The 25,323-nt window shown below is 42.6% G+C and overlaps 1 protein-coding gene and 1 long non-coding RNA gene across 3 annotated transcripts; one reads left to right on the top strand and one right to left on the bottom strand.

Annotated features, from left to right (window-relative positions):
* Window positions 1–23,657, top strand: LOC121091332 (5-formyltetrahydrofolate cyclo-ligase-like). 2 transcript variants are annotated; one of them, XM_040600964.1, is made up of 3 exons: window positions 1–153; window positions 3,475–3,739; window positions 22,845–23,657. In XM_040600964.1, exons 1-3 carry the CDS (start codon window positions 16–18, stop codon window positions 23,066–23,068), a joined length of 627 nt encoding a protein of 208 aa, XP_040456898.1. In that variant the 5' UTR covers window positions 1–15; the 3' UTR covers window positions 23,069–23,657. The 2 variants fall into 2 exon arrangements, with proteins under 2 accessions (XP_040456898.1, XP_040456899.1); XM_040600965.1 differs by lacking the exon at window positions 1–153 and adding an exon at window positions 2,515–2,697.
* LOC121091333 lies at window positions 1,292–19,899 on the bottom strand. The gene is made up of 2 exons (XR_005828906.1): window positions 4,562–19,899; window positions 1,292–2,321 (listed from the first exon to the last, which is right to left on the bottom strand). It is a non-coding gene; the product is annotated as an uncharacterized LOC121091333 (long non-coding RNA).
* Window positions 23,658–25,323: the final 1,666 nt, after the last annotated feature.

Here is a 25,323-nt window from a genome sequence, read left to right as displayed (position 1 = left end):
CGGCTGGCTGGGCGCATGGAGCGGCCGGGGGAGGGCGGCGAGATGGCGGCGCTGCGGGCGGCCAAGCGGGCGCTGCGCGGGGAGCTGCGGCAGCGGCTGCGGGCGCTGGGCGCGGCGGAGAAGCGGCGGCAGTCCCGCCTGCTCAGTCGCAAGGTGGGTGCGGAGCGGGCCCGGCCGCCGCACGGCCGCTTCCAGGAAGCGCGGCCCGGGGGCGGCGGAGCGGCCCGGCGCGGGGAAGCCCGCCGGGGACTTCCCAGGCCGCGGAGGGGTCGAGGCGGTGACTCAGGGGACCCGCCGGCTCCTGGGCCGCAGCCACGGGCCCCGCGGGGGTGAGCCCGGCCGCCGCCCTCAGCGCCCCTCGCCGAGGCCGCGGGGGGGTGCCGGCGCGGGAGCCCCGGGCGGGGGGCGCAGGGCCCCGGGCGCGGCTCGGCGCTGCCAGCCGGGCTCGCCTATGGCCGGCTCCCGGGAACGCCTGTGGCAGTGTCGCGACTCTCTCGACTGAGCCTCTTGTCTAACTGCCTGTCGCTTCCCTTCCGCGTCTTTCCGTGCTGTTTCTTCCATGCAATCCCATTTCTAATGTAATTTTTGTACTCTAAAAAGAAATCAGGCAGGGTTTAGCTAACTGCTACGCTCACACAGCATGATACTGGCGTGCACTTCTGAAATGTCCTGTTTGCGTTTGGATTACAAAGTTTCTATATAGATGTATTTCATCATTTTAATAAACACTATAAAATTTTATTTTGCAGTCACTGCGTGTAATAGAGCACAGTCCTCGGTTTTTTTGCAGCACCAGCAGGTACTCCTGGATGATCTACATTTATATTGGTAGCTTCCTGCCAGAGGACCTCAAATCATTTTCCAGACCTCACTTAATGCTAATGTGTAGCCACTTCACCAGTGGGACCTGGTGGCACAGAAACTTCAGGTCACAAGGAGTTTAACTGGACCTCACATAACCTTTTTCTCACTGGGAATGCTTTTAAAAAATAATAATACGTGTCACGTCCTACTGTCATGGTAATGCATTATAGTAATCACACATCCCAGACTTAAATATCTCAGTTTTTAGAAAATACTGGCATGCATCCTCTTCAAAAATGCAGAGACCTCTGCCAACTTTATAAGCACCCAGCCTGCACGGTGCCGAATTTTTAGGAGCCCTCAGCCTTTGTCTGACTGCTGCTGACCAACGTGGCAACAGAGCGCTCCTTTCTGCTAGTGAGAGCACACTAAAAGATACAGCTTTTGTTTTGCTTAAAGGAAGGCATCAGGCAATATGACATATAAATCGATGTTATCTTGCCTTTTTAATAATCTGACACAAACTGAAAATCCTGAGTTTGTTTGAGACAGAGGCATTGCACAAGTGGCAGAAAGTAGAGTCAGCTTCCTTACAGGAGGGTAATACAGCAGACATGAAGAAATTTTTGAAAATGCTGAGAAAATTTTTGGAACAATATAAAGCCGAGAACGTAGCTTTATAACATACATCAGTGCTTGCAGCTAATAAAAGAGTAGGTTATTTTATAACACCTGAACAATATTTTTAGTCATAAAATCTCATCTCAAAATGGTCTTTAAATTCAAAGTGAAATAGCTTCACAGGCTGACCTAGCCACTAGCATTTAATTAGCTTCTGGATGATTATTCTTTTTTAATGTTTATGTTCATGATTAAAGTCATGCTGTTTGCATGCTCTGATTCTGCAAAAATAGCGATCAGCAGGTGAAGAGGGCAGATAATACTTGTTAGGCGTGGAAATTTTTTCGCTCTTCTCAGAAAGTGCTTCATCTTCACAGTTCTGAAAACATCTGAAATTCTGTCTTCCTGCTTGCATGTGGTTTTACATCTTTCAGCCTCATGTTTTTCTGTACAGCATAATCAATGTTTTATTGGACCTATTGGAGCAGATCGGACTTGTGTGGTGCCCACAGCACCACTTTGAAAGAGGAGAGTTCTGTGTCTTGGTCTCTCTCTTCTCCAAACCGATGAGATGATTTGGCTCTGGAGGCCCTCAATAACATGAATCACAGGCGTTGTCTGCAATTTGGCCAAATTGTCCATTCTTTCAAACAAAAGCTTCCGTGGAAAATCTGTTGTTTAAAAGCTGAATCACTTAATGGGGAAAAAAAATCCATGTGTAAGGTTGGGCAAATTACAAAAGGAAGTAAGATGTGGTTTTGAATTGTGAATACGGTCTCTGTGGCCAGGCAACACATTACACATTACCATAATTTGGTCCAGTGTGTTTCTTTTTTTTCTTCTTACAAAAATATATCCATCTTCTGAATATTTCACCTGGGCTTTTAGCTGCTGTACTGGAAAAAAAGAAAAAAAAAAAAGAGTGGAAACCGTATCTCAACTTAGATAGGGACATTTATCTGTCCAAACAGGGCCAGGGCAAAGGCTAAAGCTCAGAAGAGCAAGTTATGCAAACACAGATCAGAGGATTTGGTGCTCTCTGTTCCGTCGATAAGCTCAGTTTCTCAATTGCCTGGTACTTTTGACAGATTTCTGCAAGTGCGTAGAATAAGAATAAATCACTTTTAAGTGGGAAGGGACACATTTGTCTTTGTTTTGTCCAGGTGTAAGTAACAAAATAAGTAACATGCTAGACAACGAGAAGACAAGCTTTTAAAAACCCCCTCTCAAATCTTACAAGTGGAATTCAATTTGGAATGGGACAGAGACATGGTGAGATATGAATCTGCTAACACTTTTTCACCATATAAGCTTTTTTTTTATTATTTTCCTTCCTATATTCAGTCTTTTATAAGCCCAGCACAGAGAACCTCATGAAAATCAAAAAAATGGCAAGGCCATCTTTCCTTCAAGCTCTGAAAAATGTACAGTAATAAGATCACCTATTAGAAGCAGGTGATGTTTGAAGTCATATATTTAAACGCTGTAAGGAAGGCATTTCAGGTTAAAAAAAGGAAGAGGGACCTGGTCTTGGAAGACAGGTCTGCAGTTGTCTGCTCTGATGCTAATTTTCTTTTGAGTTATTATAATTTATGTGCTTTTCATTCTACCTAGGCCCAGATGAGAGATGCAGCATGTAAAAAGGGTGGTAGAAAAGGAAAGCAAAATCCTCATGTGTTGCATAAGCTGGCAGTTCTGACCTGCTATATCTCTCTACAGTGATGCTGGGCATTTGAGGATGTCTGCACTATATGGCGCAAATATTTAAAGGATCAGGAAACTGTCTCCAAAATTGTTTTTTGCTGGCCCAAACCCATGTTACAATGTTTTGTTCACTAGGTGAAAAAAATTCACCTATTTTATTTTTGTTGAGGGTAGAAATACTGGAGTAGGAAACAAAGTCAGTTTATTCTCTTTACGATGCATGATAGTTTGTATCTCTGCCCTTTAAAATGGCTATTTTGCTCCAGTTGTGTGTTCAATTAAAATAATGTAAGTCAATCTTTTCGTAAACTTTTCATAAACTGATTGCATCAATTTCCCGCGTAGGTGATTTGCCATCCCAAGTACCAAGAATCCAAAAGAATTGCAATCTTCCTGAGCATGCCAGATGAAATCCAAACAGAAGAAATCATTAAGGACATTTTTAAGCAAGGCAAAGAGTGTTTCATCCCACGTTACAAGCCTCACAGCAATCACATGGACATGCTGAAGTTATCATCACCTGAAGACATTTCTTCACTTACTTTGACATCCTGGAATATTCTTCAGCCTAGTGATGATGACAGTGCAAGAGAGGAGGCTCTTGCTGGTGGTGAGTATTTTCTTCCCACATTGTGGGGTTGTTGTGCAGGAGTAGCCTGGAGGCCAGCAGGAAATAATCTGACAGCAAGAGTGGAAATAAATGTTCCACTTTGGTTTTATGTGTTCTAGAGGTGCTTAAGTCAACGTAAGCAGATGCCTCTGCGTCTTGCCCGTTTTCCTCTACCCTGTGCCACCCCTCCAATACACCAGCGGGGCAGGAACAGGGCTGCACAGCTGATCCAGCTGAAGGAAACTCAACCCTCCAGATAAATCAGCTGCTTGGTCTGATTCATGGACATCCTCAGTGCAGTCTCAGCAAGAGTAACATAGAGGCTCGTGAAGGAGACAGGGGCTTGCCAGGAGTAGCTCAGGCTGCTGTTGGAAGTCGTGGGGATTCCCAGTTTCAGCATGCAACCTGAGAACTTCAGTTTGTGCTGCGTGAAAGGCAGGGAACTCCTCAGGTCAAGCCTGTAAGCTGACATGAGAATTTTCTGAAATCTTTGATCCTGCAAATGCTGTGGCATGGGTGAATCGCAGTGCTGATATGGAGCCTGCCCATGCGGAACAGCTCTCTGGACTGAGACTTGAGAATGAAAATAAAAGGACTTCCTTGTAGGCCTGGTTGGATATTGCAAAGTCTTTTCCATCATTGTTCTCTCACACTTTTATTTTGATCTTATAATACCATCTCAGACACTGGATTCTTCATAGGGCTGAACAGTTAAAAGTTCATTTAGATGAGCAGGTGCCGTGTGTGTTTTGGTCCCAAAATAACCTCTCTTTTTCTTAACCTAGAATTCCCCGACTTCTACAAACATGTAAACAAACTTACTTTTTTTGGTGTCTGCATTCATTATTTGCAATCTTCTTGTAAACACAGTATCTTCTGAAATATCTGCAGAAATGTTTAATGTTGTTAATGGAAAACTGATGTTGAACTCATGCTTGAAACCTCAGTTTGGCAGAGTTTTCTTTAGGTGGAAGTTCACCATGCAGACAGCTTCCATACCTCACGGACTTACTTACCCATTTTGTAATGGTTGATAAAGGAACGTAACACGTGTATGACTCTGTTTGGTTGAACTTGGGTTTGTATTTGCTTTGGGATGCCAATGTACTTTCCCAGAACACTTCACTGTGTTTGTTTCCCTTTTATATTTGATCTCTACCTCTACCTCTGTCCTAATTCAGAATCCTTTCTGTGTCCACATTTTAGCTAGCAAGGGATTTCACTGCTTCATACAACCATCTTCTTTACATTTAGTATTTAGCACTGTTAACTTGTTTTCCTAATTTTTGTCAAAGATTTGTGTATATTGGTGGGGGTTAGGGGCTTTTGAAGGTAACTGTTAAAATGTCCAGGGTTTTGTTGACCAAGCTTAGTTCAGGCACTTGGGACATGCTTTTGTACTACTGATGAGCTGCTGTTAATTGAACAATCACAAAGTAAACATGCGACTGGTTTGGGTATGATGGGAGCAAAGACTACCTGGTGTAGAGTGCACGGGGACATACCTGTTGGGGATGGCCCAGGTGCCAGGCAGTGAAGCTGGGGGGAGGCAGGAGCAAGCTTTGGTACCTGGCTAGTTCCAGAGCTCTGTTTCTATCTGTGCACCAGGGTGTGGTTAGGGGCAGAAAGCAATACCAAAAGACCTGCCGCAGTCTACAGAGAGATGCCAGGACAGCAGTTGTAACTGGTGTATGTCTGTGTCAGACTTGATCTGCCTGAAGTTCGATTTTAGTAACTTAGAAATAATTCAGTTTGACTTGGAAGTCAGACCTTGGTCCTTTATCCTTGGACAGTTTTGGTAGATTAGAGAGAATAATTTAAATATTTTTTATTTACCATTTACCATAATCAGACTCACCCTCACTACCCCACCCCAGTTTGTCCCCACAGAAACACACACTGCATCTCAATGTGTCTTTAAATTCCTTTTGCTGTATTTTTTGAGTCAGTTGTTGTATTTTTTGAACTTTGGTGCATTTGCAGGAATGCAGATTCCCTTGCTACTATATCAGTCCTCCATTGCTAGATTTATACATGGATGAAACATTTATCTCTGTGATGTTATCAAATACTGTGGTGATCTGAGGCATTTACATTGTTACAAGGAGATAACATGGTGTTCCACTAGTAATGTTCCCATTGCTGGCATAAGTTGCTATGTAATTTCCAAGAAATACCCTGCAGGTACATGAATAAGTCATGTCATTTCAGAGTGTATTCATTTTGCATGACAAAAAGCTTAAATTCACACTGTCCTTAAAACTTCAGGCATGGTTCCTTTGAAGAATAGCTCAAATGTAAGGGTAGGTGTAATTGTTGCACGGAGTTTCCTGGTCTTGGTGGCACTCACAGGCAGCATTGAGTAGACATGAACCCTGCCTTTTGGAACCCTGCCTTTTGGAGATGGTCCTTTTGTGTAGGGTCAGGGGTACGCATTTTCATCTTGGCAGTACACCTCATTGCACCTTGTTGGTGCAAACAAAGATCACTGCATTTTCAGTAGTAGAAAGTCTGTCATCTTCTCTACTGTGCATGGGTAACAGTGGTTGACATATGAAAGGTTGCTTTCTTTAGGCTAAATGGACACAGTAGCAGGAAGAACAAAGGTGGAAGAAGTCCAGATATTTTGTTTGGAGTAGGGGTGCACATAGGTGCATGGTTTGGCTCATTTCCAGCTGTATCTTCTGAAAGATTTAGGCAACTTCTGGAGCAAGGCAGTGGTACGTTTTCTTAATAAGTACCAATTCCCATTTGTATGCTTGTACATTGGAAGTATAAATGTGCACTGGTATCAGGTTTTGCCCAAGGTAATACTTCTGATGAAAGTTCAGGCAGGTTGCAGTAATTGTTTACAGGACCATAGATACTTTGCACAACTTTGGAAGGAGTAAATCAGATAAAACTGTGCTCCCTGTTTGCTTTTTAGCACGACTCCTACATAAATTTAAAGGACATTTCCCAGCAGCTCTAATTTTAATGTGGTTTAGGGAGGTGGTGTGATTCAGCTGGCTGGACATGGGGTTTCTTCACTTGTAGTGTTATTTATTATTACTTAAACCTGGTCTGAGAACTATGGGTGAAAAGCTAAGTTATTCCTCTGAAAAAATAGTTATTCTTACTGGGACTCAAAAAAACCCAAAACCAACACCCAAAAAACAACCAAAACCAAAAGAAATCCTAACAAAAAACACTGGGTTGAGCATCTCCATATGGTAAAAATCTTGGAGGTGGCTTCTTTGAAGGGAAGCAGGTGACCAGTTTTGAACTAAGGGATCCGGAAGTCTCTAACCTGAGCAAATACTATGCTTAAATGTTCATAACTGAACTGAACTACTAACTAGTACTTGAAGATTTACAGTAACTTCTGGAGAAGTTTTAAAACATTCACCTGGGGGGGAGTGGTGGTGGTGGGTTGCCCTAGATGCTTTTCTTTGGCTGAAAAAATGAAGAGTTATTAGAAATTGTGGCTCTAAATCTGCTTACTCTAATGGATTGTGAGGGGCTCTCCTAAGAAATGCCAGGAAGTGTTGTGTGTACAAGCTTTATTCAGCCTTTTTATCTGTGTAAATTCTGCTGTGGTCTTTAAGTACATTATTACATAGTCCTTGCCCATCAGATCTAGGCTCATTCAAAGATGAACCCAGATGCAATGATCTGGGCTCTTTCAAGGATGGAGAAGGCGAACACTGCTTGCTGTTAATGAGTGCTGCTAACAAGCGTGTGCTCAGTCGCTTGCTTTCCTTCTGTTCAAGTTGGAGCCGAAGGCCTTTTTACTGTGCGCTATTCAAACCTTTGTATGGAGATGGAGGTCTGTATGGCCTCTGCATCACTGCATTGTTCAGTGACTTAATGGTGTTAACTGGTATTTGCTGATGGAGAAGCAGCAGAGGCTCATGATCCTGGTTCCAGCCTGAGTTGTGCAGAGGAGCTGCCCCCAGTGAACACAGACTCTTCTGCTTGTTTTTCCAAACATTATGGCTTCTTCTCTGTTCCGTCCAAACTGATCATTTCCCAGACTTGTCTTGTCCTTGGGCTAGACCCTGTTTTGCAAGCTTTAATTTCTCTGCCACCATAATGCCCCTTTCCATCCTTCTGCTCTTTGCCCAGCCTATCTGAATCTCCACGTGTCCTTCTCTGGCCCTTCTCACCATATTCCCCATTTCCTCCTGCCCTCAGACCTAGCATGTCATTTCAGGGGCAGCTGGGCCAACAGAAATAGCTTGCCCCTGCCAAAAAGGAGGAGATCATGTGCTGTGTCTTCTTTCACTTGTCTGCTTCCAGACATACAAGATTCCCCACCCCGATTTACTCATTGCCTTCCCCACTGTGCTGGCTTCTTTCCCTTTTTCATTGGCTTAGAAAAACTCTTCTCTGTTAAAGACTACTTTTTGTACTAAACAGTATAAAATACATAGTTTTGTAATTGTTTCTTTTGGGCAGTGCCTGATTAAATAAGTCGCCGCCCTCTCTCCTCCTCTTGGTCCCCACCCCTCCTGTGCCCGCACAGATGCTCCTGCAGCCACATTGGGAGCTATACTGGGAAACCAGTCTTGGTTAGAAGTAACCCAGTACCAATAAAAGGCTCTTCTTCTCTCAAACTGGGCCACCACCCAGACTTGGGCTGATGCAGCTGAAGGGCTGGTAGGAAGCTGATGAGAGGTTGCGTAAACGGGTGGCATGCCAAAAAAAATCTTAGTGAAACTTCAGCCCTCATTTCCTTCCATGTTTCGGTTCCCAGTCTTGCCCCAGTCAGCGGGACTAGGAGCAGGCACTGAAATGAAAGTCCTTTGGAGTCCTCGCAGTTGGGAGTGGGGGTGGCAGGAGGAGCTGAGCCTGCAGCTCCATGTGCTCTGCCTTTGCAGCAATACTGGTGTAAGGAGTTTTCCCTCCTCATGTTTTCAGCGTATTCCTGCCTCTCCGTGGTAAACTGGATCACCTTGCAACTCTGGATGAAGGGTATTTTCCTCCTCTCCTCCACCCTGTTTTGGCTGTTTTGGTTTTTTTAACCCAGATTATTGGATCCAGTTTACCGTGCGGCTGTAGCAGTGAAGTGTGTTTGGGGTAGGAATGAGTAGCCAGGATGGAGGAAACATCCCCTGGAAACTGGCAGTGGCTGATAGTCACGGGGCCACCCATGCCACTGTGACTCCAGCAGTGGGATGGAGAGGTTGGCATCTTCAGCGAGGCCCAGTACTCGCCCAGACACATCTTTCTTAAGCCTGTGCAAATGGCAGATTTTCAAACATTTGCAGCATTGCATAAACCCAACTCAAATGAATTTGAATGGGGCTGAAGCCGCACTGTTGACACAGAGGGTACTACGAGCAGGATTACAAGTTCTTGCCTCAAAGCATGGAGCAACAGAGCTTTCTCCATCATTTTTTGCAAGCTTTTTCTTAGAAACCAGTGAACCATTTTGTCTGAAAAACGTAAGCCCTCCTCCCTCAGTTTGGGATAATTACCCAAGCTGAAAAATGTCAGCACTTGAAAATAAAGCGTCTTATGTGTAATGGGGATTGCTGAATAATCTGCTACTACTCTGCTAAAGCATAATGTATTTTTGCTCCCATAAGTGAATGTATTAAGAATTGGACTTGTATTTTGTAGTTTATGTTGGAGGCTTCCATCATTTTCAGTACTGGAAAATTTGGTGGTCTACCGATCACTATATTTGTGTTGTATCTTCAGGATAATTAGTGAAAAATTAAGTAGATATTCTGTGCTTTAAGTAACAGTATGTTTATAATTAATAATAATGGAAGATCCAGATTTCAAATGAAGTGAGGAAGCACTAACATATGTCTAGCAGCAACTTTTGCAGCTTCGTTTTCACATAACCTATTGAGTGTTGGCTTGTAAGGTTAGGGTCATTGTATCTTTCTGTCCTTACTGGTTTTAGACCACTTTGAGACTTGCTGTAGCATAAATTACAACATGCTGGCAGCAGAAACAGGCAGGGACAGCTTACCTGCGTGGATTCTGTTTGCTTCATAAGGACTGTTAATGCCGAGAAGTGTGAACCTCTTGCAAGGAAAATGCCAGCTACCCCTAGGCTACAGTTCCAAGCAACCTCAAGTAGTTTGAGATTGTTCCTGAGTGCACATTAGCCCTATTTTAAACTTGGCCATTGGGATTTGCCCTGCAGAAACATTTTAGTCCACAGCAGCTCTTTTTCACCTGTCCTTAAACTCCTGCTATTTAATCATATATTCAAAGAGGCTGCATTTCCTGCCAGGACTGATGGCCTTGTGATGCCATCAGTATTCTTAGTTATTCCAAATCTTACCACAGTTCTTTAGAAGTGTGACTGAAGTGGTGGCAATACAGTCTTAAGAGGACTAGGTTTAATTTACAGATGGAAAATAAAATGGGATGTAAAAAAATCGTAATGGGTTGCACACACCACCACCACCCCCCAAAAAGATGCACCAGAAATAGGAGGGTTTTGATCTATGAGGCACATCAGAGTTCAGAAATAAAAGAAGTGTGAGGAGAAAATGCTATGTCTTGAAGCACAGGGAAGGTCTCATATGCTACTTCAGCTGCATTAGATGTTGTATAGCTGTACATGAAGGCATCATGGGGCCATCCAAAATGATGCTAATCATTCTGAAAAAAGATGTGTAGTAAATAAGGCTCAGGGGTAACTGTGACTACTTAAATGAGATATATGCAGATTGGAATGTATCTGGAATAAATGAAATATGTGTATGTGAAAAGCAGAGATGTTAAATATTACTATTTAGGAAAAAACAAAAAAATACCCTAAACAAGATTGTAAAGTGATTGAAGATACTATTAGATTTTCTTTTCCTCTGGGAGACCTGATTAAAACTTACAGTATGAAATATGTCAAGGGATAGATTATAATTTAAAATCTTTTTACAGTGGTCATAAAAAAGAAAACCTGAGAGCATGGCACGAAACAAAATTGAAAATTGAGGCTTAGCTCTTAATGTAATTTATTTTTTAATGAAATGATTTAAAGTTTGGAATGAACTTCTGCTTGGAGACAATGAGCCATAGTATTTTGATATGCATAAGGAGAACAAATTCAGTGCAAGTAAGCATTAACATTCTGGTGATGAGTCTTCTTGTGGAGAGAGGACGCTCCCCCTCACACAGTGCTGGATCAGAGCACTGGACATACAGTCAGTCCAGCATCATGTATTTTACAAGAGCCAGGAAATCTCACAATTTTTAGCTATGTAGCAGTAACTGAAAATTTCTTCCTACCTCAGCAGCTGCATCCCTGGCTTATCCCCTTACAAACAGGTTCTGTTTTCTCTTACCTGTGGGCATTCAGAGCATTCCTCTAAGCATCTAATTTTATTTGTATTAAGCTCTTGGCTCCGCTGCCTTCTGACAGCTGTGAGTTGTACTGGTTAGTTAGTTATAATGTGAAATATTATGTTCCTTATTATGTTAATATTATATTATGTTCCTACAATGTGTGAAATATTATGTTGCTTGTATTCATTTTAAATTTGCTGCTTTCAGTTTAAGTGATACCTCATTCTTCTATGATGAGAAGTAAATAAGGATGTATAACCTACTTTCTTTTTATTATTCATTGTTTAGTTAAACCTGTATTATATCTATAGTATTTTTTTTATCAAACTTTATCTATTATCTTATTCTCGTATAGAAGCTTGTCTAGATCTCTAAGAGTTCCAGTCATTGCTCTTTCAACTTCTGCAGTCTCTCTGATGTTATTTTGAAGAAAAGATGCTTGAGAGAAAATTGTATGCCCAGGTAAAGAAATGCTGTGAAACATATGTAGTAGCACTGTAGACATTAATTCTTTCTGTTTATACCATAACACTGCTTTTCAAATCAGCTCACTGGGCAGATCTTTTTTACTGGTTTCCACACAGGTATTCCACAATGACACATCATTACAGAAATGCCTGTTCCAGTATTAGAGATCCATAACATAATTTTACTTTATTCTGTCCAACAGGTTCCGTAACAGGTAGAGCTAGGAAAATGCTTGCTTGGAGGTAAAATATTTCAGGTGTTGGACCCAGATGTGATAGCAACTGTTTCTGGCAGGGTTTTTCTGCATCCCAGCCTTCAACTGAAAGATGTGGGACTGTCCCCAGCACTGGGATTGCTTTCCCCTGCAAGCCGGTGTCTGCCCTTCCCCTTGAGGTCTGCACCAGCTTCCATAACTCTCTGAAACAGCTTAATAACAATCTGCATGCGATTTACTAGGCGAATGCAAGACACTTTTATCTGAGCTTCTCCTGGTGCTTCTGTTCAGAAACAGGTACAGCAGGATTACAAAGAGTCTCTTTCTTCAAAACACTTTTTCAAAAGTGCTCTGAAATGCAAAAGTTGATGTGTTTGTGTGGCCTCACTTTGTAATGTCCTTTGGTATCCTTATGTCCTGCATTTCCTTTGTGCAGACTAAACCCTGAACACTGTGTGGTTTAATTTTAATACTGCCTGTGCCAGTGTGTCCTGCAGTGAACCTGGAGGGCTGAGAACTCTGGAACTCTACAGCTTTTTGCTTTCATAAAGTTCATTAAGGCTTTAAAAGAGTGCTTTTCCTTAATCATCTTAAGTGTCACATCCATGTTTGCCTTCTTGCAGAAAATATTCTCCTTGCACTCAGCAAAACAACTAAAAAGATTACTTCTGCTGTAATCAATTAAAGTTTAAAGAGAAGTGAAAGTAACATATATAGGCAAGGGGTTTGAATTCACTGCAAGTGCCTCTGAAGTGTTTTGTTTCAAAGAGGGCTAATTTTGCTACAGTGAATGCGAACAGTAGCATTGTCATTTTCTTTGTATTGTTTCCTAGAGACAAGAGTCTCTCAAAAGCAAGTAAGAGGTTAGGTTCTTTGCTGGAGTGTGGCATGAGGAATACAGGGGAAATGCAAACATGCAAGTATCTGACTGTGGTAATTAATCCAGACATTTTTGTCTCCTTTTTTTTTTTTCATTTTTGGAAAGGAAAAGCCAGTACCAAGATCATCTCAGTGCCTTTGTGCACATAATCTGGACAGTCTGGAGGAGTGGAAGCTTTTTGCTGCTGCCCACCTGTGCAGGGTAACGCATACTGAAGATGCAGTTTGGTGAGGCAGCTGAGCCCTGCTAGCAGCTGGCTGCTGGTGCCAGAAGGGGCAATCCTGCTGCCTTTTTCTTGTATGCTTTCTCTGTGCTCCTCTTGTCCACCCAACCCGGGTGCCATCTCTGGTATTCACTGCTGAGCAGATTCAGCTCATGAATGTGGCAGAAAATTCAGCTCATGAATCTGGCAGAAAATGGCTACTTTATTTTTCTTTCTTTTTCCTAGGATTGGTTTTCTGCCAGCTTAGTGGGCTATTAAATCAGGTCAGCACTTTTCCAGCTACAAAAGATTTTTCTTCCTGGCACAGTTAATCCCCACTGTCTTTGCTGAGATTCAAAATACACTGTCATCTTCCCTGAACGGTGGGAAATTCCTTGGACTTGGCTGAGAGCCACTGGCTTTCAGGGAGCAGGATACTCCTGCTGCTGTTTTACAGTGTAAGGATAGCCCTTGGTCTTCACGTTTGGCATCATAACTGGATTCAGTTCCTGCTTTTTCTGGCTGCTGTGTATGGAGATGGGAATCAGCCTCTGGGGTGTTGATGGAGGGTGAATTCCTGCCCGGGAGTGACGTGAAGCGCTTTGCCGGCAGGTGTCAGTATTCCATACTGTTACCAGGGAGAATTGGTGTCATTAGGCTGTTTCCCTACAATTAAAATCTTATCCAAGCATTGTACACACAAAGGGAGACGAACAAGTGGTCCAGCCTGATGTCTCCAGAAAATCAGGAGTTGGAGTGAGGGTGATGAAGGATTACCAAGGAGAGTCAGTTTTTTTAAGCTGTGCAAGCTTAAAAGGATATAAAAAAAAATTATTGTGATGGAAGAAGCAGGATTTCTCAACTGTTTTCATGTTAACATGTTTGACACTAACAGTGAAGGTGCCATCGCCTCCAAACCAGCTGACTGTACATGTTCAATAAACCCTGCCTGTAAACATGCCTAATGTTCTCATCAGGTGGTGTCACTGCTTGCAGGAGTCAGGTTTATACACTGACAAAGAAGTTGATGTCTTAACCGTTTATATTTCACAAGCAATTCTGCATATTTTACAGTAGGTTATCTGCTGAGTGAGTCAAAGGGCATTGGAAATATTGCTAGTGATGCATGACATATTGAAAAAATCCCCAAATGATTCACTTCTGTCATATTTTGATTTAAAAATATCCAGACAGCAGCATGCAAAAGAGGACCAAGAGTAAAGAAATGAAGTAGCACACTTGCACGTGTTTTGAGTGGAAGTATTTAAATAAATGCTCAAATAAACACTATGGGAAGTGTAGCTGATAAGATCTTAAAGAATTTCGTGTAAAAACACATAAAGATACACAAAGATCCTTGTATTTTAGGCTAAAGTATGTTATGACAATCCTGACAAACAATTCAAGCACCAATGACTTGTTTCTCTAAAGAGGCAGATTTGCAGTCCTCATTTGCTGATTTAACAAGATGTGTTGATGTGCTGTAAAGTGGCTCTAATGCCATTTGTCCTCTCTTTGGAATTGCTCATGGTACATCTTGTTTCAGAGTATTTTTGTGGTTTAAAATCACAGGAGAACCCAGGTACAAGCCTTTGAACCAAACATTTTTCATTGCCCATGTTTTCCCCATCAGACTGTTCTCTGTTCACATATCTGAATATCAGGAGCAGATAAGTAATTTTTCACAGACTGATAACTAAAGCATTTCTAAACAATTATTTCCTCTACTCTGTATTTTCAAAACCAGACATTTTTGTAGATGGCATGAAGTGATTATGGTTTATTTATGGGTCTTATGCAGACCTGATGAATAATAGTGAAATAGAAAAGCACTTGTTCAAATTTTCTTTTAGGTAGACATTTGGCATGTTCTGAAAATGAGACACTAGACCTCAGCTGACTGTAAGTTAAACCTCAGGGGAAGTGAGTATGATGGTTGCAGTCTCGCACAGTCTTCCCACATTGTGAAAGCAGCTAGATTTGAACCCAAGTCTCAGCCTTACACATTAGCTTCCCTGATGACACATGAAAGGATATGTATTTGTGGAGCAGGATAGCTTCATTTGTGCAGGGCTGATGTACTACAGCTGACACTGTGCAGTCCACTTAGCCTTCCAAATGCATTGGCACCAAATGTATAAGATTTTGTTTTAAATGAATTCAAAGTAAGAGGGTGTTTACTTGATTGCAGCTAGCTAGCACAGGAGCTGATCAAACAGCCTCATTAGCGTGTTTTGGAGGTTTAATAATGGAACGGTGGCTGCCACTCGGTTGTTTTAAACCTGTATGACTGATGGCTATCATGTAGCTTCTCAGGGAGAAGTATAAATATTTTATTATGCTGTAGTTCAGAAGGGCAAATGTGAACTGTGGAGACCAATGTTTCATGCTGACACAAAGCATTGACATGGATGAGTAGACAGATAAACGCTGAGTTGCTCAGTGCTTGTTTGTAGATTCTGCTGATGGTTCTATTTTCCACAAAATATTTTATTGAAGTAATAACAGAAGCTGTCTCGGTCATGCTAGCGGACCAATTACCTGGGGTGCATGGATTGCAGAGGAGATGGTCTGCTTGGCATCTATGTGTACGTAAAAGGTAGATCGGTGAGTTATGGGTGTGCATGGATGTGGGTAAGAAGTTTTTTAGAAGACAAAAAGACACAAAACCTTCCTGGTGCCTGCAATTCCCATACACAAATAGGAATGAAAATAAAGTGATTGGCCCTGGTGTTAAAAGCATTTCTGCCTGGATGAGGTGAGCATTAGCCTTGAGGCACACTTACAGTGTGCGTCGTAGCAGGAGACCATGAATGGAGCCTGTGAGATTTGGAACTGGTACTTTGATTTGTGATTGCTCTGCCCGGCTAGTATGTGCTGAGTAAAAAGTGAGCATCTCTCTGGCTCTCCTCCTAAAGCAACAGATGTGTATGAGTAGTTAGAAAACACAAAGTCCTGCTGAAGTGGCGTGGTACTGCTCAATTAAAGGTGTTCACACGGGAAACACCTGGAGGAAAAGCTACTGACTGTCGTTTAAAATGAGCTGTTTTTTCAGTCTAATAGGACACAACTTATAGTTCTGTTAGGTGACTGACTGGATCATAAGGACGCTACAGGGTGAGGACTAGAAAATGATTGTTTATGAACAACTAACAACAAATATCTACAAGAGAAAAGAACTGATTTTTCTCAACTCATGTCAGCAACTCAGGTTGTTTATCATGTAGTTCCCAAGGCTGGTGCAGAGGGTAGTCAGTGGGGCAATGCTGATTTACAGTAACTGAGGATCTGATACCAAGTGCTGTAACTTAGGTTTCCAAGGAGGTGAGAATTCATGCTGAGCTTCTGATACTGATTTTCAAGGCTGTGTCATGTGAGCATATAGAAATCAAGAGTTTCCTTTCCATTTAGGGATTTTATTTGCATTTTAGCAGAGTGGCTGGGGTAAAGTTAAGCAATGTAACTGTTCATGCCTGTGATCCCCTGTGTTACCGAAAGAAGTCAGCAGCATTGGTTTTGGATGAACTACTTTTTTTCAAAAGCTTATCTATAGCAGCAAAGGGTAACATTTTTGTCTCCTTGCTCATTTGATTGGGAATGTAACAGTATCTGGCTTCTCCAGGGCTTAGTCTGGATAAGGAGCTGGTTTCCTCTGGAAGCAATCCCAGCCCTTCCAGGAACCACGCACCTCGGTAGGGTCTGGATCAGGCCTGTAGTGAACAGATCTGGCATTTCCCTTTTTGACCTTATACCGACGCAAGTGTATAATGGTAGAGAGGCTGCGACTGAAACCATGGGCAGTTTTTTTCCAAAGGGCAGAAAACTTGTATCTGGAAGGAAATACCAAACTGTTAGCAACCTTGGTAGTGGTGCGAGGGGCACCTGGGCATTCTGTGGAGAAGGCTTTGCACTAGCCATAAAGGGGATTTGTGTTGCTGCAGCATAATTGAAATATTTACTTCTGTGGAGTTGTTTTCCCCAAGGTCTGGTGATTAACCCAGACCACAGTGTTAGGCGCTATGTAAATACAGAACAAGATGATGATCTGTGCCCTATAGAGTATATGTTGAGAAGCTAACACCTACCCAAGAGGCCTAACTAACAAGAGGCTGATGCTGACAGTAATTAAAGTTACAGTAGCAACTCTGTCATTAGAATTTTCTGAGTTATTCCAACACATTGACTCATACCCTGCACGTCACCAAGACTGATACATAGGATCAAGTTACTGAATTATTTTTTTCCTCTGTGCCAGGGTAGCAGATACAGAAGCAGCAGGTAGTAAGGATTTCCTGCAAAAGGGTTTGTTTTTTTCTCCGTTGTGGTCCTTGCTAGATCAGAAAAGGACTAGAGTAAGCCTTCATTCCTTGTATATGAACAACTTTCAGATATTTGTTAGCTCCACAGAGTTTGTGCATAGACCGATCTGACATTGTTTTTGGTGTGCGTAACACCATGAACACTCCTTTCCTTTAAACAGAGAGTTGTTCTCATCCTGGTTCTTCTGGTCCTGCACCTTATGTGATCATTTACATTGAACAAAGCAGGGGGAGTCCCCAGCCACCACCGCAGAGTGAGCTGTGCGTGGAGGGAACCCAACTGCTGGAAAACTCATTCTTGCCCAAGGTACCAGGCTGGGAGAATCAAACCATCCTTGTGATGGAGTAAACGATGCACAAACTTCTGTGCTTCAGGGAGAAGCTCACGCTGCACAGCTGGTGCTGTGAGGAGCAGCAGCAGTGGCATACAGAGCTGATTGCTGTCAACCTCTTGTAGGCTTGAGCTCAGAAGGCGTCTGTGCAAGCGTGATTTTTATGAGCACGTTGCCGTTCTTTACAGGGACACAGGACTTGCTGCAGCTTGGCCTCTGCCTTATCCTCTTATAAGAGCTTTGGGGGCTAGGATCAAAAGATTCCTAGTTCCCACTTTGAGGTGTCCACAAAGTAAGTGGCAGCAAGGGATGAGAAGGTGGGATGACAGAGTATTTCAGTTTCATCTTCCATTAGGACCATCTAGCTGTGCAGGGGGAGATGAATGACCCCACACAGGAGGTGGTGGTGGGCTGCTGGAGCCTCCACAAACCTGGGAGGAGAGCAGCCATGCTGGCTGCTCCTTCTGAGGGTGGGAAAAGTCCCCAGCAGTCTTTACATGACCTGCATCTGTGTAGTTTGATGGACTCTTCTATAATTAACCATTGTCAAGAACACTTCTGAAAATGCCAGCTGGCATTTGAAACAGGAACATCAGATTAAGGAGAAGAGAGGTAATGAGGTGCAAGGAGAAAATCCTTCCCTCGGGAACAAATCAAACCTGATATCATCATGAAAGGTAATGAGAAATGCACTGCCGAACTGAGGAGGTTCACAGCAGCTGCCTAGAGGAAGCGAAACCATGTATTCCTATTTAAAACACCGGAGACGGGATGCTAATGTTTCGGTCTGCTGGTAAAGTCAGGGCACGCACAGCTTGCACACCTGCCTCTTGTGTGTAGTTTTGCCACAAATTTCCTGGGTCCTTGGGCAAGTCATTTCACTTCTCTGTGGCATAAGGAATGTCTAAATAGATGCGTACAAGTCGGTGCAGAGTGTGCCTGTACACCCACATGGCAGGTTCTGGAGCTATGGCTGTATCTACACTGCTAAATAACACAGGGCTAAGTGGCACAGGCTAGTCCTGTCTACACTGCACAGAACTTGGCCTGTCTCTTCTTTTTTGGTCTCTCTGTGATGCCTCTGTGGCCCTAAGGCAATACTGGGTGGGGTTTTTTTGTCTTTTCACCATTTCATAGTATCTTTAAAAATATGAGGCCTTATGGGAGACTATCACAGGAATATTTTCATAGTATCAGTCTGAGGATTTGTGTTGCATATTCTGGCATGTGACAGTAAAACCTGTGTCTGGAGGAGCAAAACCAGTTTTCTTGGTGTAGGAGGACTGCCCAGGGTGGAAGGAGCCAGACCTGTACTCTTCTGTCTTTACTGCCCATGAGAATCTTGTCTCCTGGAGCAGGCGTGGGTGTCACTTGGACTGGCAATGCCAGACAGTGTGCTGATAATTAAACAGTATTGACCACCTGTGATCCTGTAAATCAATTTGTTTTCTGGCTCTGCTGTATTTAGCACTAGAAATGAAACCTGTGTGGCTGTGTCAGCATGGCTGTATGCCCACGTTGATAGAGAAGTCAGGGTATTTTATTCCACGCATGGTGCTACACAGTCGAAGGAGCGTTGGCCACAAGAGCTCATGTCATAGATACAGCAAGGATTAGGTGACCATCATCATAATTGCTAACCTTACTGGGATAGCCAGTAGCTTAATTAAAGTGTGTAAGGAGTATTGATATTTCCTATGTAGAAGCTGGAGCAATATATTGTTGCCTGAGACAGTATTTTCAGCCTTTAGCAATTTGCAGACCACAAGCAAGTATTCCAGGAGAAGCACAGATTATCTGTAGCATTACCTACAGCACCTGTTAGCCTCTTCACTGTGAGTGTGCTTTCCTGGGCTCCTGGCATGTACTCACAGGACCCTCCGGGATCCAAGAACCACCAGTTAACAACTATGGACACACAGGGGACAGCGAACTTTACAAAGAGAGGGACAGAAGTAGGTGGTGAATGTGAGACCTCCCTTAGCATATTCTACAAGGCACTAAAAGCTGATGTAGTGTTTGATGCCCAAACACCTACTTTGTCTTCTCAGGGAGAAGGATGCCATTTCACACAGTGGTCTGTGGGAGCAAGGGGAGTGGGATGTGAGAACAGAATGAGCCTGCAGGGCATCTTGAGTGGCAACCAGTGGTCCTGTAGGGCTGGAAGGGCCTGGGAGCATGAAGACCCTGTGCCAAGAGGTTGTTCTTACCCTGAGCTATCATCCTGTTGATGTACTCTCATTGCTGATAGTAATCTTACGTGTCTGCAATCTTGGTCTCATCTGTGTCTGCAATCTTGGTCTCATCTGTGTGTCACCTCTCATCCTGAGACGGCTTTTTCCCCGTGCTGCCGCAGGCACCACAAGAGATTTTGTTGCTCCCCAAGTTACGTGACAGGGAAGCATTTTATCCGTGCAGATCTCTGCCATTCATTCTAGATCCTGGGGTAGGATTTGGGACTAATGCTGCTTGAACTGCCTTTGAGCTCCTTGCAGGGTAGCTACTGAAAGTCGTTTGGCATTTTACTTAAATCTTGTGCGGTGTGAGTTGCATGGATATCAGACGTGTTATTAGTCAGAGCAAAGTCGGTATCACAGTGCTCCAGTAGAAGAAAAATGTAAGAGTAACTATTACAGTATTTACAGCGTAATTTTTCATATTGAGATTTGAACAAGCTTGTTTGAGTTATTCGGCATGAAAAATCCATGATTATAGAAGAGCTGAGTCATTAAAACAGTCTCTGTTTCTCCAGAGGACCCAGAAGAAAACACAGTGCTTTAATACATTTAAATCTACTCAAGTGTGCCTGGTGCTCTTTCTTCACTTCACAGTTCCTGCCAATTCCCTGTTTCCTTAGTGCTTCCCCTGACTTGTCTTCTTCCTGTCTGTAATACAAATGTAAGGAGAAATGGCACCTTTTTACTCTGCAGGTTTGCCTTTTGTGTGTATTCCTACCTGCCCAGCAGTAGCAACTGCACTTATTTCCTGCTTTTTGCCGTGAGAGTCACAGGGAGTGAAAACAGCTAAACAAGCTGGGCAGAGTGTATTTCTTTCTGTGCATTGTTCATGTTTGGTACATACTGGCTTCTGAGCCACCTGAATACCTACACAAAACCAATGTGAGACAAATTATGGAGAGGATAACTAGTGAGCCCAGGAGTAATTCAGGGGGGAGTGGGGGGTGGGGTGTTGACCTGCAGAATCTATTACTAACCATGCTAACAGAGAGATGGTCAGCTGGTTTGTAGGTCCTAGCCCATAGTACTGACAGTTGGCCAATATGTATTTTTACTTGCAAACGGAGATGTAACATGCTACATCCAACTTGACATACATGGTGATACCATACCATCTCTTTCAGGTGAGGCCATACTTCTGCCCTTGTGCCTCTTTTCCTCTTTGTTTGCCATTTGTCTGTCCTATGAGTCAAAAGTTGACTGCGGCATGGTAGAACACGCAGACTCCTTTTATTTCAACCAGTCATATTCTGTGGTCTGCCCTTTGGCTCATTCTTACACCCCTGACCTCTTTAAAAAAGCCTTGCTTCTTAACTGTATGATGCCAGATTGGCAAGATTGATCTCCTCTAAGCATTTCACACTGTGTTGCCTTGCATATTTTGTATCAATGTTCTGATTAAGTCATCAGGTCACGATGGATGAGTATTCGCATCATTGACTTTTCTCTGAATGATGAACAGTGGAAGGAAGTCTCCAGGAGCTTGGGAAGTTGTGTGCAAATGAGATGGTTTTCTGTGAACTTTTGGCATACTTTTCCAGCTGAGTTCAGAGTTTATGTGTGATCTCTGATGGGATTCCCTGGAAACTGGGAAACTGCTTGGCTCTGGCTCTTCCAGTACATGCTCCCACACATCTCCTTGAATGCTGGACATCATTCCTCAGCTAAATGTAGTGAGAGCAGCTCAATCCAAAATGGGATGAGAAGGTGGGTTTGGACATAGGGAAAGTGAAAAAATATCTGACGCATCCTAGCCCTGGTGAAGGAGCAGAAGCTAGTTACAGAAAAGCTGTGCAAGGCTAAGTATGGTTCCTGTAAGAAGGAAGAAGCAGTGGACTGAGATGCAATATTTGCTTTCTTTCCACACTTGTGTCAGCTGTGTTTTAGTCTGCACTGGCTTTCCACTACTGTTCCTGCCCTTCTCTCCTTAAGTGTCTGCTACAGCAGCAAGTAATGAAAGACTTTCTTTGTATCGTGAAACTAGTAAGCAGGATGTTCCTGGGTTCAGCGGTCAGCACCAGGCCAGACAAGCTCATTTGTTTAGAGGATGTCCTTGCAGGACTTGCCACACTAAACGAACAAGCCTTGCATAAGTAATAGGAATCCGCACACTGGCTGCCTCCGTGCCTGGTGGTCGCTCAGAGTGGCAGCTGGTTTCTTTTGCCTGCCTGGTAGTGATGAGAATCAACTCCTGAAACAAGTGGGCAGCCGGGTGTAAATTATAGCTGGCTACCTGGCATGATGCCGATGCGCATCCATTCACAGAGTATGAACAAAGCGAGGAAAAAAGAGCTTAGCTGATCTTGCCTTTTTATCTGGAGCTGGTTGGTGGGATCTTTTGTCAGGGTTTAACCAACTGGTTAAATCTGTTTGTCCAGATGATTAGCAGCTTATGCAGCATGTTTGGTTTTTAACTGATTTTGAGTTCCAATCAAGTGCAATCTTAGAAGAGTTGGGGAGCCCATACGTCCCTCCAGAAGGAGGGATATTTAGGGCAGGCAAGCAGAATGCCTGTGTGTGCTGCTGGAGCAACTGTGAAAATTGCTGGAGGTTTCGCAAGAAAGTCCTTTTGGGAGAAGAGGAACCTGACATCAGAAAAAGTATTCAGATCTTGACACAAGAGGGCAAATACCCACTTTCAGAATATATTGTATTCAAGTCTCTTTGGTTTTGGGAGGGTGAGTAAAGATTCGTGAAATCTTACAGTTGCATCAGGAAGATGCTCTCTCTCTTATGCATCTTCTTTTAATTCTTTTTTCCTTTTCTATTTTTGTGTCTGAGGTTGAAATTAATTTGATTTTCTGAACCCTCTTGCATTTAATTTCCCTGAGTTCAGTCTCTGCCTGGTTTTAGTCATAAACATTAGTATTTGGAAGTGTGAGGTTAAAATGATAAAATAAATTTGTTATAATGTAGGTTTTTTTCCTTCTAGCTTTTCAAGGTCTAATTATTTTGAGGCTGATCTAGTATGAAATTGATAAGATGAAAATGTAAATGTACAGGTTCAGTATTCAAATTGTTTTTCATCTGATCAAAGAGAGGGAAGCATTTGCAAAACACAAAGCTTGTGTTTTTGCAAATGTCTGAAGTTATGTAGATGTTGTCAAGCCATCAGGAAATCCACAGTGCATCCACTAATGTTTATTTCATTTTTCTACAGGAGGTCTTGACCTTATCTTCATGCCAGGCCTTGGGTTTGACAAAAAAGGCAACAGATTGGGAAGAGGGAAAGGATATTATGATACCTATCTTGAAAGATGTATGAAACATCCCAGTGGAAAGCCTTACATGATTGCTTTGGCTTTTAGGGAACAGATTTGTGAATCAGTGCCTGTTGCAGAAAATGATGTCCAAGTAGATGAAATCCTTTATGAAGACTGCTGAAAGCATCTTGATACTAACCCACCTTCAGACTGACCAACCAAAGATGTCATATACATCAAACATGATTTAAGAGTCATATATGACTTTGGGAGCAATAAGATACACTATTTGTATTTGAACCAAAAAAACCCACAACAGTGTAAATGTGGTAATAGTAGTGACGATTGCATTGATTTGCTTCTAATTAGCAAATATCTGGTGTGAATTCTTATTCTAGAATCAATAGCAACAAGAATGTGTGACTGTTTATTACAGTAAGGACCATTTCTTGTCATCATGTGTTTGAGGAACAAGCTACTTGATACTTAACAGTTTTATTACTCCAGTTTAAAAGTAAACTGTCAACTAATGGCATTCTGGAATTAGACACTTGTTGTGGTAAAAGTTCTTAGTACTTAAATATTATTTGCATCCATGAGCAAAACAAGAAACTGCCAGTTAAGTCCTATAGTAAGCTGGGCAAAAAATGGTGATTGGAAAAAAGCCTTAATTGATTTTAGTGTATACAATAGTTTTGACTGTTTACTTGGCTCGTAAAATTGTTTTAAAATAAAGGGAGTATCTCTTAATAAAAACAGATTCCTGTCCATACCTTTGGTATATGGTTCTTTCCTTTATATGAATGCAGGATTATAATATAGTCTAAAACGTGGTCAGTGAGTTCTCCATCTGAAGAAAACCAGCTTTTTGTAAAGTACAATTCAAAATTACTTCAAGTTCTATAATTTTGTACATAGGCCATTCATAATGTCCCAAAATATTGTGTGAAGTATGGGTGCTATGTTAAAGGATAAAAAGGTGCTAAGAATTGCAGAGAATGGGTTTTATGGATTGAGTAAGTTCTCTTTTCTCAAGGACCATCTGTGGAGCAGAATGACCTTAAGACTTCCTCAACAACTTTTGTGAACAAAGCCATGCCTACGGTACATATGAACCTTTTCATCTCAGAATGCTTGTATTCAGTTTTATTTCCATTTTTCAAATATAGGAACTAATTAAACCCTCTTGCTTTGGGGTGAACATAAGCTTAGCAAGTTAGGTCTCTCTGGCCTGTGCTCCCTGGTGCTTCTCCATCCCGCATTAACAAAGATCCATCTGGCTAGAGTGAAAATACCTTCGGTATTGGACTTCTGGGCTTCCCACCAGGGTGTACAGAAAAGCTGCAACCTGAACAAGACAGCTGGTAGCAGTTTGCAGTATGGGCTGTTTAGTAAAATGATGGTGATCGGACTTGGCCTCAGCTCTTCATCAAGCTATTTCACTCTACCAAATGAAAGATGCAGAGTAAGATGTGTCCATGTGTTCACAAAAGGTTGTGCAAGCAGAAGTTAGGATGACAGTATCAGTGCAGGTGCACGTGGCCAAGCATCCTCCGGCTCCTCTCAGCTCTGCAGTGCTGCCAGCTGTACTGCCTTGCAGGAGGGAGGCAGAATCTTACAATTCAAGACCTTTGGGGAATAAAAGTGAGAAAACTGGACCCTTTTTTTTCTTTTTTTTCCCCACAATATCTATCCTGGTGGTATTTTAATCCCTTCTTAATTTCTGAACTTCTGTTAGCATATGGAAAGCATCATCAACAACAAAAAAGATGGGACAGGCTTTGCGTGTGGCAGACCTAGGTTTGTCTGCAAGGCTGTTTGAGCTCACCTATCACATTAGGCTCAGCACTGTGCCATATGGCACAGCCTGCCATGGACATCAACAAAGCTGCACAGAAGCCAGTATTTTTTACAGCCAAAACCTCGATCCCAAATCTGATAGATATTTTAAATACATATATTAAGTACAGTCCCATTCAGCAAGCTACCTGCTTCCACCCCAGCAAAACCAGTGGGTGGTTTTAGGGGTGTCCTGCCTCAAGGTTTAGCCATGGAAGTTTATCTGGGATCCTGAGACACAGTTACATGGTTTTGTTTAGTGTGACACTAGGTGTTAACTGCATGAATGCTGCTCCAGTTCTACTTTAGGCACAAAATGAAGAGGCCATGTCAGCACAACAGGACACAATCAGAGGCTAACAACCTCTCGCTGCTGCATTCAAGCTGAGGAGAAGCCATGATGTTTGGTTTTAAAGCTGAATCCTATTTTTTTTGAACTGTGTTTCATTAGGATGCCTTTGCCATATAAATCAAATGGCTGCCATGAAATCACAGTTTTTATCCAAAACCTCTGCACCTTGTGGCTTTGCTTTTCTGAGACATTCTTTATGGGGGGGGGGGGGGTATTATTATTATTTGCTCCATTAGATATGAGTT

The sequence above is a fragment of the Falco naumanni genome, chromosome 7 (assembly GCF_017639655.2).
Source record: "Falco naumanni isolate bFalNau1 chromosome 7, bFalNau1.pat, whole genome shotgun sequence".
Lineage (NCBI taxonomy): Eukaryota > Metazoa > Chordata > Aves > Falconiformes > Falconidae > Falco > Falco naumanni.
The sequence above is the reverse complement of the archived record's forward strand: the minus strand, read 5'-3'. Positions and strand labels throughout refer to the sequence as shown.

What these genes read in the sequence shown, in the direction of transcription:
- LOC121091332 (XM_040600964.1), top strand. Translation starts at nt 16, where the DNA reads ATGGAGCGGCCGGGGGAGGGCGGCGAGATGGCGGCGCTGCGGGCGGCC. An exon ending in CCCGCCTGCTCAGTCGCAAG is followed by an intron (nt 154 to 3,474) that starts GTGGGTGCGGAG and finishes TTTCCCGCGTAG; the next exon opens with GTGATTTGCCATCCCAAGTA. An exon ending in AGAGGAGGCTCTTGCTGGTG is followed by an intron (nt 3,740 to 22,844) that starts GTGAGTATTTTC and finishes ATTTTTCTACAG; the next exon opens with GAGGTCTTGACCTTATCTTC.